This window comes from Bubalus bubalis, chromosome 4 (assembly GCF_019923935.1).
Source record: "Bubalus bubalis isolate 160015118507 breed Murrah chromosome 4, NDDB_SH_1, whole genome shotgun sequence".
In the NCBI taxonomy this organism is placed as follows: Eukaryota; Metazoa; Chordata; class Mammalia; order Artiodactyla; family Bovidae; genus Bubalus; species Bubalus bubalis.
The window spans coordinates 63,334,804-63,351,130 of NC_059160.1; the positions used below are offsets into that span (position 1 = coordinate 63,334,804).

The 16,327-nt window shown below is 47.3% G+C and overlaps 2 protein-coding genes, 1 long non-coding RNA gene and 1 other non-coding gene across 14 annotated transcripts in view; 1 reads left to right on the plus strand and 3 right to left on the minus strand.

Moving 5' to 3' along the window:
• On the minus strand, nt 1-13,889 carry PAN2 (poly(A) specific ribonuclease subunit PAN2). Of its 10 annotated transcripts, none has more exons than XM_006075018.3 (26): nt 13,752-13,889; nt 12,693-13,098; nt 9,869-10,038; nt 9,637-9,757; nt 9,419-9,496; nt 8,559-8,826; nt 7,802-8,144; nt 7,505-7,601; nt 6,542-6,661; nt 6,210-6,329; nt 5,804-5,932; nt 5,476-5,675; nt 5,243-5,376; nt 4,998-5,104; nt 4,684-4,782; nt 4,493-4,566; nt 4,239-4,386; nt 3,655-3,798; nt 3,467-3,526; nt 3,149-3,239; nt 2,417-2,574; nt 2,177-2,320; nt 1,867-2,046; nt 1,648-1,741; nt 1,174-1,371; nt 1-674 (listed from the first exon to the last, which is right to left on the minus strand). In XM_006075018.3, the coding sequence occupies exons 2-26, from the start codon at nt 12,972-12,974 to the stop codon at nt 640-642; spliced, it is 3,594 nt and encodes a 1,197-aa protein (XP_006075080.1). In that variant the 5' UTR covers nt 12,975-13,098; nt 13,752-13,889; the 3' UTR covers nt 1-639. The 10 variants fall into 10 exon arrangements, with proteins under 10 accessions (XP_006075080.1, XP_006075075.1, XP_006075078.1 ...); XM_006075013.3 differs by having other exon boundaries at nt 3,655-3,825; XM_006075016.3 differs by having other exon boundaries at nt 5,231-5,376.
• TRNAE-UUC lies at nt 4,111-4,184 on the minus strand. Its single transcript has one exon. It is a non-coding gene; the product is annotated as a tRNA-Glu (tRNA).
• IL23A (interleukin 23 subunit alpha) overlaps nt 10,033-16,327 on the plus strand; it is a 9,454-nt gene continuing 3,159 nt past the window's right edge. The window contains exon 1 of the mRNA XM_044941509.2: nt 10,033-12,638. The gene's annotated coding sequence lies outside the window, so the exon portion shown is untranslated. The remainder of the gene's footprint in view (nt 12,639-16,327) is intronic.
• LOC112584549 overlaps nt 14,879-16,327 on the minus strand; it is a 2,326-nt gene continuing 877 nt past the window's right edge. Inside the window, exons 2-3 of one of the 2 annotated variants that reach the window (XR_006550495.2) lie at nt 16,029-16,124; nt 14,879-15,916 (exon numbers count right to left, since the gene is read on the minus strand). This is a non-coding gene — a long non-coding RNA (uncharacterized LOC112584549). Of the gene's footprint in view, nt 15,930-16,028; nt 16,125-16,327 lie in introns of both variants that reach the window. The other variant, XR_003108827.3, reaches the window with a different exon arrangement.

Below are 16,327 nucleotides of genomic sequence, written 5' to 3' on the forward strand. Positions count from 1 at the left end.
TAATATTTTTGTTTTTATTTTACAAAACATGCAGTTTAAAACAAGAATTTTAAAAAAATAGCAAGAAAACAAAACTTGGGACAGGAGAGTGGATGGAAGACAGATGTTTCTCAGCTGTCAGCAGGAGTGAAGCCAGCAGCCAAGCTTTGTCTAGGACTCAAAGGCCCTTTTGGCAATGATGATGTTGGCAACACTGGTTTGCTGGGACCACCAGACTCTAAATGCTGGCCCCTCTGGGCAACCCTCAAGCAGCCAGACTTAGGCTAGGTCTTGAGTTTCTGTTGTATCCTATCAGTGTCTGGGACTTCAGTAGGAACTGAGCGTTTAGGTTCCAGGAGCTTCTTTACCTGTATATTAATTACCCAGGATAATTATTAAGAACATGAATTACTTTCCATCTGGGTCAATTCTAGGCTGTTTCTGGCCCACTATTTTGCAAAGGATGAAAAATTAATCTGGCTCCTAGACCTTTTGCAACAATCCTGCTGCATTCCAGTTCTATTAATAGCACCATCTGTAGACCCTGAGCAAGTCCAATTCTGGAAGTAGACAGGGTATAGCCAACTTGGGAACTCATCTCCCAGTTCTGGGGCCACAGAACACTAAAGGGAGGGAGCTGTTCGTTGGGAGAGCATGAGGTCAGAGTGCCAGCACTGAAGAGAAGACAGCTGCATCTGTCAGAGACAAAACCAAGAGCATTGACTCCTAAGGTGAGTCAGGAGAAAAAGCACCTGGGACATTTCTTATGAAGGAAAAATGCAGGAGAAAAAGAGGCATGGACCTCCCCCAAACTTTTTAGAATTGGGAAAGAGAAGGTTAGGACCAATAGAGAGCTTCAATAATAAAACTGATTTCTGATTTCACTGAATATTGGAAGGAATAAGTGCTTTGTAAACCGTTAAGTGCTTTCTATTACAAACAGAAGGCTGGGGTGGTACTGTTTTAACATCACCATTGTTCTTATTTGGCAAAGGAAAAAAACGGCAACCCACTCTAGTATTCTTACCTGAGAATCCCATGGACAGAGGAGCCTGGCAGGCTACAGTCCATGGGGTTGAAAAGAGTCGGACATGACTGAGCGACTTCACTTTCACTTTCATTGTTCTTATTATGGTGGCTATAATCTTCACAACCCACCCAGGCCAGTTTCCCCTGTCCCATCCCAGGCCTTACTCTTGGGACTTGTCTGGCCCTCAGGCTCAGGCACCTTCCAGTCCATCTTTCGACCTTTCTCGTAAAGGCCCTTGAGAACTTTGTGGAAGGACTCAGGCTCAGTGCCATTTTTGCTTAGTTCCAGATACTTTCGGTAAAGCTGAAGGGCTGTGCGGGCATCCTCAATACTGTCATGGGTCTCCCCTTGAATCTTCAGGTCTAGGGGAAGCAGAGGTGGAATAGTTTGGGAGCTAGCAAAGGAAGGTAAGAACATGTCCTCTACTCACATCCCCACTCTCAATAAACAAAAAATCCCTGACTGCCGTTAAGGGAAAGAGCCAAACACCATCCCTAGTGCACAAAAGGGATACTGAAGCTAATTAAATCCACCTGTAACTCTCACCAGTAATTCAGGGTTATCCCTATTCCCCTTGGCCTCTCACACATTTTCATGCTCTTGCTCCACACAAGGATGTACAAGGCAGAGGAACTCACCTAGAAAGTACCAAGCAAGGAATCGCAGGGAAATCATTCGTTTCCGGGGCATGTGAAATAGATAAACAGTGTCAAGGACTTGGTCCTTGGGCACCTGCCAGGGATAAAACAGTGGGATACTGAACGCAGGGGATCCATAATTTCCCATTTTCCCAAAACACAATGTATACCCTGGGGGGCCCGCACAAAGAAAGACTCTTAAAAGAGCCCTGCCCGAACCATGAGGTTGATGACCCGGAAGTCCTTTTGCAGACCGTGACCCACAAACTTGACTCCAATGTCTATGAGAAAACGAAGCTTTAAGTAGGTAGACTTTAGAGTTGTGAGGTGCTTAGAGGAAATCTTGGCATCAAGGTCTCCTGGCTTTATCCCTGAGTACTGAGTCAAGTAATCCACCACCTAGGGATACAGAAAAGGTCAAGTCACACAAGAAGCGAAATGCACAGTTCCCCTTCCATTCGTCCCCAGGTTCTAGGACCTTCTGTAGAAGCACAGGGTCTGTCACATTTGCACATCCACATCCTAATACCTGCTCCTGGGTAGAGATGTAGTCATCAATGAAGGGGATACCCTCATTGGGTCCCTGGCCCCTAACGCAGGTAATCCTCGCCACTGACATCTGGCTTGGCTTGATGGTAGACTTGGTGCCATCACTGCGCAGCTCTGCTTCTTCCTATATAAGAGTTCATAAGGAAACCAGAGAAATGCTTGTGACTCCTGATATCCCCAGAGTTATGTCCTAACACCCCACTCTTTTGGTCTTGGTTACCTCATTAAGGGTGACAAACTCAGCATCCAGGCCCACCAAGTCCCCAACCTGTGGCATCTCATTCAGCATCAGGGGAATAAAAGTAGTATGTGTTTTCCGCTGCTTCCGTGCTAATGAGGCTTCAGCCAGCAGAACACTTGCCTCAATAGGATTCTTAACTGGAGGGGAGAATCCAGAAGACAGATGGCTGTGGAGAGGGAAGTGACCAGGGGAGGGAAACCAGAGTGGCTGACTACAGACTGGGTCTACACTGTGATCCCAGTAATCGAAGCATGTGACTAAAAAGATCATGTCTGATGAACAGAACAGGCCAACGAACAGGTCAAATCAGAAAATTATCAAGAAATATGCTAAGGGAAAAAAAAAAAAAACCAGAAAGGAGTGATTTTCACTTTGGACTTTACCTTAGAAAATCCAGAATTAAAAAAAAAGAAAAAAGAAAGTCTAGAATAATATAGTTTATTACCACACACACACAAAAGAAGAGATCCTTACTTGGAGATAAGCTCAAAATCATAACCTTAGCTATTTTCAGATATTACCTCTCATCACCTCTTCCCATTACACCCTCAGGATCCCCAGCTTCTAAATTTAAGGCCTGATGAGCAGAATCACTCTACTGTCCCTGGAAATATTAACACTGGTTGCCAATCCTAATAAGCTGTTTTCCAGATCTCTTCCTGAAGATGAATCTTATTGCTCACACCCTTGGGTCTAGGCTATACTACTTACTGTTCAGGTTGTATTTGGAATTAAGATTCCTTTTGATGTAATAAAGGATAGCAGGCACTTTCCAATTCATGTCAAACTGCACAGCTTCATGCTATAAAAGAAAAAGCACCTAATGGTCAACATATATGCCTTTCTTCCCCTTTATCCCAAGTCAGAGAGAAGACAGGACTCAGGTGCTATATTTAGCTTTGCTAATGCTTTTTACTACTGAGGACCCATCCCTCCTCGTGAATCTGCCTGGCATTCTCTTGGGTACTGAGGATGAGGATGCCAGGGAAAGGGGAGATGCAAGGGGGAATGGAATGTGTTACAACTAACCTTATCGATAGGTTCAATGAGAAAGTCATTGAAGAGATACCACTGCTGGTGGGTAACACCCTGTGGAGATACAGAGGATGCCAAAGTGATGGCTAGAGCATTCTGGCTCAGACTCAAGATAAGGACAGAACTGGGATTCCACTGTGGCTACCACCAGGAATATTCCTGCCCTGTATTACCTCACTCACCTCCTTGCGCTGGTGGTAGGTCTCTCCAACTTTGATGTGAGCCACCAGGCTGCCCCCTGTGCGTGAGTCCAGGATGTGCACCACAGTTGCCATCAGGTCATACACATAGACACCATGCTCCTCCTCTGCCCTGGCTGGGCCCCACTGTGAGGGGGTACCCAGGCTGCTAAGCTAAGTTTAAGGGTGGGGAAGGAAGGGGAATGGGGATAGAGGACAGGGAGCTTGGGGGATGGGGATAGGGGACCAGGGTGGGTTCTTTCCATCCTAGCCCAACTATGACTCCCAGCACTGAACTGAGTCACTCTAGAAAAGCCCATAGCTGGTGAATACTAGGCCTTATTCTCTTTTTTCCCCTATACTAAGGGAAACTAAAAATTCCACCTTTCCCTTGCCCTGCTTCTGCCCCATCTCTCGCTTTTGTTTTTTGGTCATGCCACAAAGCTTATGGGATTTTAGTTCCCTGACCAGGGAATTGAACCCAGGGCCCCGGCAGTGAAAGCGCCGAGTCCTCACCACTGGACCACCAGGGAATTTCCCAACCTTCTTTCCCTTATTCCCCCTCCTCTTCCCAGTTTTTCAACAACCTGCATCTCATCCCCATCAGTCCAATTGCAAACATCCAGCCCTTTGTTCTTGGTCATCTTCATTTGAATGGAGAAAGGAAGCCAGACATTCTTCAACTCCTCAATGGAGGGACACATCAGCATGCCCTCTGGACTGCCTAGTTCCTTCCTATCAGGACAGGAGAATTGGAAATTTGTTCTAAGGAGATCTGACCAGTGACAAGAGGGGCCACTGGGTAGTTCAATCCTTTGACCACTCTACAGACAATACCTACCAATCAGCCAAAGCAAACTCCTTATTCTTGGAGATTTCCCCACTATGCTTCTTTATTGCCATCTTGAAGGCAACCTGCACACAAGGAGAAAACATCCAGTTCCTCGGAGAACATGAATCATCTGTGGAGGTTAAAAGAGGAAGAAAACTAAAAAGTACTCCTAGCGCCCTATTTCCAACCTAAGTCCTGACCTCAGCCTGCATCCTCCAGAAATCAGCTTCTTTCAAACTGTTCACCTCACAGTTGATGACAAGAATATCTGGCAGATGGCGGATGTTGCGGGTCTGGATCTGAGAGAATGAAACAAACAAGGAATGGCAGGAGGCCCACTGGGAAAGAAACCTGGACAGGAACAGTTTAGGCCTGGATCTGCTTCCTCCAACTGGGGTTCTTCCCACCCACTAGAGATCTCTGGATGGCGGTGCTGACCTAGTCTGTCCCGGATGAGACCACAGCTGAGTCCCCCATGTGGCAGGACTCTGGCCCAGGGCAAGCGCCCACTCACCGTGGGCTGGTACTTTTCACAGTTGTCACACCAGGCCTGTGTATTCTGTTCCAGGCAGATGCTTCGCTTCAACACCTGAGCAAAGTCACAGTTCTTCCCGGTTTTATCTGAGGGGAAACTGGATGCTTCACTCCAGGTCCTCCCTATCCCCACCATGAGCCCCCCAACACCCTTCTCCTTGATGTTTGAGGACACCTGGGGGAGCGCCCCCCCACCCCAGCTGCAGGGTATACCACTGTTGCTACCCTCAGGGTAAGAGAGTGTGAAGAGCAGTGTGGATGAGGCTCGCACGGTCTCACTGCCACAGCGGCAGAGGCTGCAGTTTTCCATCTCACAGCTGAACAGCTGCCCAATGACAGAGTCCCCCGATGAGCAAAAGCTGCTAAGAGTGGACAGGGCAAGATATGCACACTGAGGGAGTCAGGACACCCTTTTAGTCACAGAGGGGCCTGCCGTGGTGACTTGAACTATTCCATACCTGCCTCCAGCACCTCGGTAAGCCTGGGGTACTTCCAGCTCCTGCAAATCTTGATGAAGTTGCGTGAGAATGAAACGGTTCCACCTCTGAATGAGCCTGGCCAGGTTGCCCTTGCCTGAAGCTTCATCTGAGTCAGCCAAAATCAGACCAAGGGCTGAGGCCTCAGGAATGGTGCGGAATGCTCGAAGAAAATTACTGCCCTGGAATGCAGGAAGTGTGTCAGTGGAAAAGGGTTATTTCCTCTTCTGTGATTACTGGCAAGAGTGATGACCCTGCCTACTATCCCCCTCCTTTCCCTTTTTATTGTCCCAGGTCTCCAGGCACTGACCTGACAGGGGTCGCCTCGGGAGAGGTCCAACATGTGGAAGAGGAAGCCCAGCTCGCAGGCCAGGCAGAACTCCTTCTGGCAAAGGTGGTTCTGGATTAGACAGCGCACAGGCTCCAGGAAATAGAGCACCTGGAGGGAAGAGCAGGAGATCTGATGCGGACAACTGGCACAGGGAGAAAGAGCGGTGGGAAGGCTAAGAGATGGTGGAGAACACAAAGCTCGAGTCCACTGAAGAAGCGGAGCTCATGGGGGACTTGCAGGCTATGGGGCAAGAAAGAATGGCAGAGGAGACTAAAGTGGACTTGGCCACTTGGTTAGGGAGACCTGGAAAAAGAGGGGTTGAGGGGCCCAGAGAGAAGAAGAAAAGCAGTAGCCATCTTCTAGTTGCAGGAATACCCAGCCTTACCTGGATCATGCAGTTACAGTAGGCATTGGGGATGTGGGGCTCCAATCCAGCAAACAGCGTCTTATTGTAGTGCTTGAAGTCAAAGTCCTCCAGGCCTAGCTTGGAGTATTTGATGGTCACCTGAGGCAGAAATAGTCTGAGCAAGATGAAGATGTCCTCAGAGCCCCCTAAATCTCTGCAGTAACCATAACCTTCCCCCAGACCCTTCCCAAGTCCAGAGGGATAGGCAAAGGCTTCTTGAATGAGCCCTTCAATCCTTTCTCTGATGACCACCTTTCCCAGGAACCTGCCCCCACATCCCAGAGGGCCCCTTCCTTGGTATCCCCCAGCACCTTGCGGTACTTCTTAGAGACCATGTGGAGATGTGGCTCCTCTTCCCGCCCTATTGGTGACTCAGTGACCTGGCTGAAGCTGTCAAATTCACTGTCAGACTCCTTGAGTCGGTAAGGAATCTAGGGTTTTTAAAAAGAGGTACCCTTGTTGGGTGTATAATGATCTTTGGTCCCGCCTACCTTTTATTCCAACACTGAAGCAATCACCAAGTCCCGAACCTAATAATTTCATGGGGTTTTCGGCATCCACTGCTGCCTTTTCATTCCCACTGCCATCACCCTACCTCATCACAGCTGGACAATGCCGATGCTTCCACAGTGGGTCCCCCACCCCTATCCACTCAGCCCAGCACACCGCCACCGAGCTAACCCCCCCAGCATGGCCTTTTTGGTGCATTGCTTCCACTGTACACTGGTACGCACAAGGTTTCACAACCAGGCCCATTCCAAACTTCATTTCTCATTGATTCCCAATACTAACAGCCGGTCCAACATGGTCCCTGTCAGTTAGACCTCCTGAGACTTCTACTAACACTGTTCTCTCATCCTGAAATGCTCCCGTTACTATCTACTTACCCGTCTTTCATCCCTCCAGCTCAACACCCACCTCGTGGAGTATGCCCTTTCTGACCAGTCTAGCCTCTGACCAGAGTACCCTTTTCTCTCTAAACAACTCGAACACTGACTGCTTCTAACATTCCTTTAGCATTTAATGATAAAGCATAAATAACTTCTGCCATGGATAGGTCTTATCTTCAACAACCAAACACTAAACTTCTAAAGAGCAAGGACCCTATCTCTTATGTATCTGAACCCTAACACCTAGTATACCACCTCCAATTCAGTAGGCTTCAAAAACCTTTGTTGACTAACTAAAAACAAAAACTAGGGAGAATTACTAAAAACAAAGGAGAAAAACCAATGGGCTGGGGCGGGGGCTGACCCTCTCCCCCCTGAACAAACCTGATTTCGCAGCCTGGTGCGGGGATTAGGTGCATAGCCGATGAAGCCCACCTTCTTCATGGTGCGCAGAATCTCTGCATCCACAGGGGGTGCTCGCCTATAATGTAGTATAGTTCTAGGGCTTGAAGACTGTGGTGTCTGCCCATCCAATTCCCAATCCCCAAGGGACCAGAAAAAAAAAATACTAAGAGTAGACAACAATCAGGAAAGAAGTAGAATAATAACAGGGTTTGCCGAGACTCCTGGTATCTTGGCCCTTTCCCCCTCCCTCCTTTTGGCCCAGATGTGAGGTACAACCTGGGAGCTGGAGCAGAGTTGGCAGCAGGCCAATCAGAGAGAAGCGTGTCAGTGGTGAGCGGGACAGGGATGAGGGAAAGAGGCAGTAGGTCCTGGCTCCAGTCCAGAGGCGGCAGTGAGTCCACGAGACAGGGCAAAGCAAACTCGGTCTCACGGGAGTACGGGTTGAAGGAAGGCTCAGGGGAATCAGTCCAGAGGTGCACACAGCCCTCAGAATCCCCAAAAGCGAGGGCCTGCTTGCTGGCTGACACATCAAACGTCATTAGCAGAGGTCCCACAGGATTCACATGAAAGATGTCTGCTGGGTTGGCCAGGCCTGTGGGCTCACAAAACTGGCACTGCCCTAGGAGGGAGGAGGAAGCCCACTGAACCCTGGAAGGTGAAAGGGAGCCATCTTGTTATGCCCTTCCTACTCTCTTCCCCTGCTTCAAGAAAAGATGGGCCCCAAATCCATGCCTAGAGATAAGAGGAAATACCATCTGGTGCCTCCCGTAAATCACAAGGAGGTTTGCTACCCACTGGAGACCAGTTCTCTAGTTGTCTGCCTGCTCTACCTGTATTTTTTGCATATGTGTTCTTCACATCCAGGGAGAAAATAAAAGCTCTAATCTCTTACCAAACCTAAGTGAGACCCTGAGACCCCTCAGAAAGGTTACTTTTTTCCCAGCAAAAAAATTTCAGGGAGTACACTCCTTCTTGCTCCTAGACCCCCTCTTTCACTCATCAACTCTTATCCTATCCTATGTCCCCTTCATACCTGACTGGGAGATGATAGCAAGACGAGAAGTATATGTAGGGATGAAGCGTAAGAAGGCAGGATCCACGTGAACTTGAAGTGGTGTGATGGCACGCATCATGCGTAGATCATAAACTTTGAGGAAACGGTCACAGGCCAGACCAGTAAGGCGGCTGGAGAAGCCACAGGTGGCCAGCAGGTTGCCATGCACATCAAAATCTGACAGGCTCCCTGAGAAGGCATCGAACTCATGTTCCACCTTAAAAGTACGGAGATCTCGCAGAGAAACCTGAAGAAGAGAGATCTTCGTTATCTGCCAACACTGTTTTCAGGAATAGGACCCACCATCTACCTAATCCTGTGAGGTCCCTGCCAAAAGAACTAAGGCTCTACAATGTGTGTGTGCTAAGTTGCTGCAGTCAGCCCGACTCTATGTGAGCCCTGCCAGGCTCCTCTGTCCATGGGATTCTCCAGGCAAGAATGCTGGAGTGGGGTGCCATGCCCTCCTCCAGGGGATCTTTCTGACCCAGGGATAGAACCCACGTTTCTTATGTCTCCTGCACTGGCAGGCAGGTTCTATACCACTAGCGCCACAATACAGGCAATTAAAGCACAAAAAAAGCAAAAAGAGAAGCCAAGATCTGGAAGGGACCCCAAAGAGAACTTGTTTACCCTTTTGCCTCTAATATACCCCACTTAACACAGAAAATATCAGGCTCAAAGATAATCTCATAGTATAACGTGGCTGAGTAGGAACTCAATTCACTCCTCCCACCTCCCCAACTACTGAGCCCCAGAATTGAGTAAAAAACAGAGCCCAATCACATATCTGGCGAAACAGAGCCCCAAGGTGGGAGGAAAAATGGAACTTAGTCATTCACCTTGCCAGATGTGTGGCCACAGAAGAAGAAGCGATTCGTCTGTCTCATGATAGTGACTCCAGGTGTCTCAACTGCGTACTGTGAGGGAAGCGGGAGAAACCCGTGAGAATGATTCTTCCCACAGACCAAAGGAACAGAAAGGTCATATGAGCATCATAGGCATTTCCAGTTTATACTGCCCCCAATAACCTCAGGCCCTGCCTGCATCCCACTTGTACCTTCTGAGTCTCCTGGACAGTGTTCAGGTCAATCTCTAATATGTGGTTCTGCAGCCCACCAATGAGCAGAGTGCTGCTGTCAGTCAGCAACAGGCTGTGCATATCTTCACTCTCATCCAGCCTGTGGGAGATGAAAAGCTCAGGGGCCAGGGTTTCCAAAGTTTCCAATCCTTTACCCTTCTCACTCTGTGAGGGATCCCCTTCTCCAGTCCAGAGGTAAGAAGCCACTTACAGGTAATCAAATATAATGAGGCCCCCTCGGGCCATGTACTTGAGGTTGTTCTTGGTAAGAAAAAGGATGCCATTCTCCAGGCTCTGGATCTGGCGGATGTCGTCACTGCCATTGACCTGAAATGATGAGTAGCGCTCCAAAGTTGGGCCGAAAAATGATGTGGCATGGCCCTGTAGTGGACAAAAAGATGAGAGACACCCTGAGTGGAGCGGCAAGGCTATCCCAGATACAAATCAGAGAACTAGACATTGCTCGGTTTTTCCTCCCTTCTTGCCTGGCCTTTCTGGCTGGCAGTGACTAAGGCATAAAGCTGGGCACCAATCTTATATGATATGATACAGTATCTTTAAATATAAATATATTTATATGTTATGATAAAAACACTGAGAATACTATCTTACGTTCATTTAATACTTTACAAAGTACTTTTATAAACTCTACCTCATTTTATCCTCACAATGACCCTGCTGAATAGGTAATGGCTCAGTTGGTTAGAACAGTACTCAGAAGGTTAGGGACATAGGTCCAATCCTCCACTGGCCAGGTGGCAGTCTTGTGTCCCACAGTCAAGTCCTCATCTCTACAAGCCACCCAGGAAATGTGTACTGTGGGTCACAGGCTGGAACAGAGAGACTGAAACTCATGCCGCCCTTGGCTCCTATGACATCATCCACTCCTGGTTTCTCTCCTGACTCTTAGCTCATATCTTCTTATGTGCAACCCTTATGACCACTCTTGAAACGTGACTATTCCAAGCCCACCATCTTCTCACCCTACTTGTCTTCCTAATTTTACCCACTCTTAAGGTTTAAACATTCAGCTTAAACCGGATGAATCCTAATTTTTTCCCCTAGCCCAGACCATTGCCTCAAGTTTCAGACTTGTACATCCAAATACCTACCACATGCCTCTCTTGAGCTATTCCATGAGAACGCAAACTCATTACATCCTAAATAAAACTCACCATTTCCCCCCATTTCAATTCTTCTTAACTGTATTCCCTATGGTACCATGATCTACCCAGTGGAATAAGTCACTGGTAGTCGACTTAAATTTAACTTCCTAAATACTTCCCAAATCTGTTCTGATGTATAAATCTCTATAGTGCTTCATTCAGGCCTTCATCACATTTTAGGTGAACTACTACAAAATTCTGTGCACTGACCTCATGGAGTCCTGTCCCATCCTCCTTAAATCACTCTATACTGCTACTTAAGCACTCCACCTAAGATGCAAACTAGACCTCGTCATTCTGGATAAAAACCTTTAGTGGACTAAAGAATCAAGTCCAAGCTCTTTTAACAGAGCTTATAAGGCTTTCCAGAATGTCCTCCCACAGACAACTGCATGGTTCCTTCCCTTCCTTCCAGGGAGATTAGAATGGACATCCTGGCCTGCATCCAGGTCTCCACTCAAGTGTTACTTTATCGGAAAGCCCTTCCCTTGACTATATATCTAAAACAGCAATACCTCACATCTTTCAATACCTCAACCCCCTAACTCCACGGTACTTTTCTTAGGGATTCTATTTTTCTTAAGGATATGTCATAAATATATTTCTGTTGCCTTTTATTAAAATGCTTATTCAAAACCTAGACTTCAGAACAAGGTCTGGCACCTAAAAGGTGCTCAAAAACACTGGCTGAAGAAAAGTCTTTAACTCTGCAGCTTCATCTTCCATTCCAGTAAACCCTACCTGCTTGTAGTTCCTGCACTGTGCAATCACCAAGCTGTGTACTAGCTTGGGAATCACTGTTTATTCCATTGCTTTTCCCAAAATGGAATTTCCCCCTCTTCTTCATCTGGCTCCTACGCATCTCTCAAGACTGAGCTCAGGTGTCACTTCCTTCTGGAGATCCTCTAATTCTCTTCTTTGCTCACCAACATCCAGTACGTATTTTCACACTGGCATTTATTAAGTTCATATCCCAAATTCATAATTATTAAGTTAAACACTTTTTAGTTTCTTTTAAAATGCCATAAAATTATATTCATATACTTGGGTTTTTTCCTTCATTGTCCTGTGACCTCCTTGAGGGCAAAGATTATGTTTTATTAAGCTTCATTCCCTGAGCCTAGTCTAGTAGTAGACAGTACCTACTGAAATGAATGTATTACCAAAAAATTCACTCTTTCCAACAGAAAAACAATTCACATCCTATGGAAGGTAAATAAACCACGGACACCATGTTATTTCTTACAAAATCTTTGGGCTCCCGAGCATATTGGCAATATGGATACATTTTTAAAAATTAACAATGATAACTGCTCCCAGAGTGATTAAAGTCAGCCAAAGACAAAATGATTCCATGTAATATGTGCAGAAATAGGAGTTAAACATTCTGTAATTAGGGAATTCCCTGCCTGTCCAGTGGTTAGGACTCCATGCTTTCACTGCCCAGGCCCGGGTTTGATCTCTGGTCAGGGGTACTAAGATCCCCAAAGTGGCTGGCATGGTCAAAAAGAAAACATCCTGTAATTATAAAAATGGAAAACAGAAGAAGAGCATTAGAGACTGTATTCAGATGGCTATAGACTAACTGAATGCGTACAGTTATCAAGATTAATCAAAGCATGGAATGGACAAATTGTGGAAGAAGTGGGATACCTTCTGAATAAGAACACCTATGTAATCCATCTCTGCATTCTATGACTCCCTCCTTCTCCCTCCCCTCCCTTCCTCTTGGCTTGATTTAGAAACCCAGCTAACTCCATCACCTCAACTCAGTTCTGGCTCCCTGCAAAGCAGTTGTTCTTGGGCTAAAACCAGGTAAGAGACCCCCAATATCTCCTTTCAGCCCTTTCAAAGGGGTACAGTTCTTACCCCATGGCTTCCCACCCACAGCATCTCCTCGTGCAAGTCAAAGTGGGAGACGGAGACAGGCACACCCACTTCAGCCACCACACTGTGCAACTCAGAGTAGACACCTTCCATTATGTGCACTGACTCCTGGACTGGAAGAGCCTCTAGGGCCACTCCCTCCGGGTCCAGCTCCACGTTCTGTAGCAGACTCGGGTTCAGGTGGGCATCCAGGACAGGATCCAGGGCAGAATGCATGGCCGGGGCATACTCTGCAAGTCCAGGGTCCAGACCCTCGAAGTTCATGATGGTGATGATGACGATAGCAGCAGACTGACCCGTGTCACACACCCTCCCTTGCCACAGCCCCTTTGGATGCCTGACCCAACCTTCAGCAGGACATCACTGGACCTAGAATGGACATCCTGACCTGCAAAGGGAAAGAGGGAGCTAAGTCACGGGTAGGCCCAGGTACTTATATTGAGTGTGTTCTAGATTTTACTGGCAGGACGGAGATAAGGCAGGCAGAAGATGTAAGAATACAAGGCAGGGGATGAAACAGGCAGGAAGGGAATCGGCACTGGGGTAGAGGTGGTAGAAGATGTTGTCCCTTGCTCTTCTCCTCTAAGGTACTCTGAACTCCCAGCACCCCACTAGTTAACTTAATCCCTGACTTCCTTTTCACCCTCCTTCAGGGCTGCTCACTTGCCTGGTTCATCCCTGAACCATCAATGTCAGGAGCAGCAACTGTGGGGGTAGGGGTTAGGTAGAGGGGGGTAAAGTGCTTATTTCCCAGAATTAGGGATAGGGGTAGACGGTTGAAAGGGCAGAACAAGGTAAGTCAGTTTCCCAGAATCCTCTGCAATGCTACCCAGGATTCGCTAGGGGAAAATAAGACTGGCCAGTTACCCACAGTTGGGGCGGGGGGTAGGGGGACGTGAAGGAAATAACTAGTTACCCAGAATTCTCTGGGGGAACCAGAAAAATCAATTACCCATAATTCTCCCTCGGCGGCGGGGAGGGGAGGGATTAGGGCAGGGGTCAGATGTGTTCCTGGGATGCTTACGGGGATTAGGTCATTACCAAGATTTCTCCATGGCGGATATTTTGGAGCGCGTGGAATTAAAACGAGTAGGGGGAGAGCAAGCGCCGTCAGCTCCGCGGGAAATTCCAGTTTCCCCACTTCTCCCCCGCGCCTCAGGTTCAATCAAACTCTACGACGGAAAGGGCGTGCACTCCCAGTCTCAGCTTCCAATTAGGAAGGGCGAGAGGCTTACCTTAGCCAATCGGGAGCAGCCAGGTACAGCCGGACCCGCGAGAAGACGTGTGACGAGCGAGCTGAGCAAAACAAGACCTACGGGGCGCGGATAGGGACAAACGGAGTCAGAACCTTGTCCCAGTTCGGTGGTGGTAGAGTAACCGTTGTCTTATTTAAGCCTTCTTTAAAAGAAATTAGAAAGCCCCAGGCTTGGAGCCCGAACTTTCAAGCTCTGTATAGCTCAAGACTAGAGTAAGGGAACCCAAAAGCAAAGCACTGGGAATCGATTGCTGGATATTCCCATTATGGCCCAGTCCACCCCCTTTCCCCGTGATACTCTTTGAGCACTTCGCCAACTCCGACTTGTTACTCCTGAAACTTGCCGGCATTTCCTGTCATTTTCAGGCATGGGAGAGAAAAAAGGAAGCGGGAGGCAGCCTCCTAACACGGCTCAAGTAGCTGCATCTTCTACGATTCTAAAGGCAACCATCTGAAACTCCCATCTGTGATTATTCCCTCCCTAGAGTCGCCGGTAATATTTCCAGGGAACAGGACCCCTCAGCTATAAAATTCCCCTAGCTCGTGGAGCAGGACATTATTCCTCAGGGGGCAGGACATGGCAAATTGAGACGTTTGCCTTCCCCGGACTTAACATATTTAGTGTCAACACTTACTCAGGGATTCTTGGGGTATAACTCTGAGCTTGAACTGCTTTGGAATAGATCCAGAATGTTAGATGTCTGTAGGGTATTTTAGTTCAGTTTGTAAAGGCCACATAAAGGGCAGCGTTGATGGGATTCCTCACAGAGAATACAGTTTTAAAGCATCTCAATGTGGTGGCGGTGGTTAGTCGCTAAGTCCTGTCCGACTCTTGCGACCTCATTGACTATAGCCCTCCAGGTTTCTCTGTCCATGGAATTCTCCGGGCAAGAATAGTGGAGTGGGTTGCGATTTCCTTCTCCAGGGGATCTTCCCAGCCCAGGAATCGAACCCAGTCTCCTGCGTTGCAGGCAGATTGTTTACCGACTGAGCTACAAGGGAAGTCACCATCTAGGGACCTCTGAAATCAGATCAGTTTGAGAGACCCTCTGAGTTAAACATGTTTTTCTCTCGGTCTATGACCTCTAAGTCTAGAACCCCTCTGATTCAGGATTCTCTGAGTCAGGATTCTAGGCTTAGAGGTCATAGACCGAGAGAAAAGCACATTTAACTCAAGAGGGTTTCTCAAACTGATCTGACTTCAGAGGTCCCTAGATTTAAAATCTTGTAAAAAAATGTGTGCTGAGTAATAGGGACAGTTCCTACACTTTGAGAAATTTCCATATTTAGGTCTCAAATTAAGAAAGACTTAACAGGGATTTCCCTGGTGATCCAGTGGCCAAGACTCTTCGCTCCCAATGCAGGGGCCTGGGTGTGTTCCCTGGTCAGGGAATCCCAAGATCCCTCATGCTGCAACTTAAGAATTTGCATGCCTCAAGGATCAAAGATCCTTGCCAGAACTAAGACCCAGTGTAGCCAAAAAAATTTTTTTTAAGACTTAGCAGTGAGAATTACAAGGCCTGAAATACCAGCAACATCAGGCTAAAAGAGCTACTTTATTAAGATGCGTGGTGTCCCCTCACAGCATCCAATATAATAGAATGAGAATGCAGAATCTGGTCTATGTGGTAATTCTGGCCACTTAATAGTGATCTTAGGTAAGTTACTTATCTTTGCACCTCAGTTTCCTCATTTGTACCCATCTCATTGGGCTGTTGTGAAAATTAAATGGGTTAATACATGAAAAGTGCTTAAACCAAGTATTTGGTATAAAGTGAGAGTTGGATAGAAGCCATCATTACTAACCACCTGGGGAAACTTCAACTGGATTTGGTGTCCAGGCATCCAGCTGGAAAGGCCTGCTTGGGAGTGTCTTGTCAATATAATTTGCATAACGGTTGAGGTCTTGCTGACGTCATGGTCTCCTTGCAGCTCCAGGTCAGATATAGTCCTGGAAGTAGTTCCTGTCACACAACAGTCCCACAGTCACCCCACCAACCTTGCTTCCTACCCAACTCCCAAAGCACCAGGAAGTGAAACAAAGCCCCGTGCTTCCAACTCACCCTTGTCCCTCTCATCCCATCCCCCAGAGTTCCACTTCCTCCTCTTCCTCCTTTTCACCTTCCATCTCTTATCCTAAACGGCTCCCAGAATGGGAACTAGAGGTGGGAAAAACATGGAAGACATACAAAAGTGAGGTGAGCTCCCCCACCCTACTCCCAATTTCCTTATTTCATGCATATCCATCTTTCTCAGAAGGCAAACCATTTCTCACTCAAACTGAGATAACTTCTCTGAGGCTGGAAATATTTTATCCCAAGGGTGGATTTACCACAGAGTCACATTTGAATCAGAAATTTCA

Excerpts from the sequence above, each read along its gene's own strand:
- PAN2 (XM_025283745.2), bottom strand. The coding sequence starts at position 12,974 with ATGAACTTCGAGGGTCTGGACCCTGGACTTGCAGAGTATGCCCCGGCC. Across the intron at positions 3,826-4,238 it reads CTGATGGGGATGAGATGCAG|CTTAGCAGCCTGGGTACCCC; the intron begins GTTGTTGAAAAA and ends CCTTAAACTTAG. Across the intron at positions 3,240-3,466 it reads TCATTGAACCTATCGATAAG|CATGAAGCTGTGCAGTTTGA; the intron begins GTTAGTTGTAAC and ends TTTCTTTTATAG.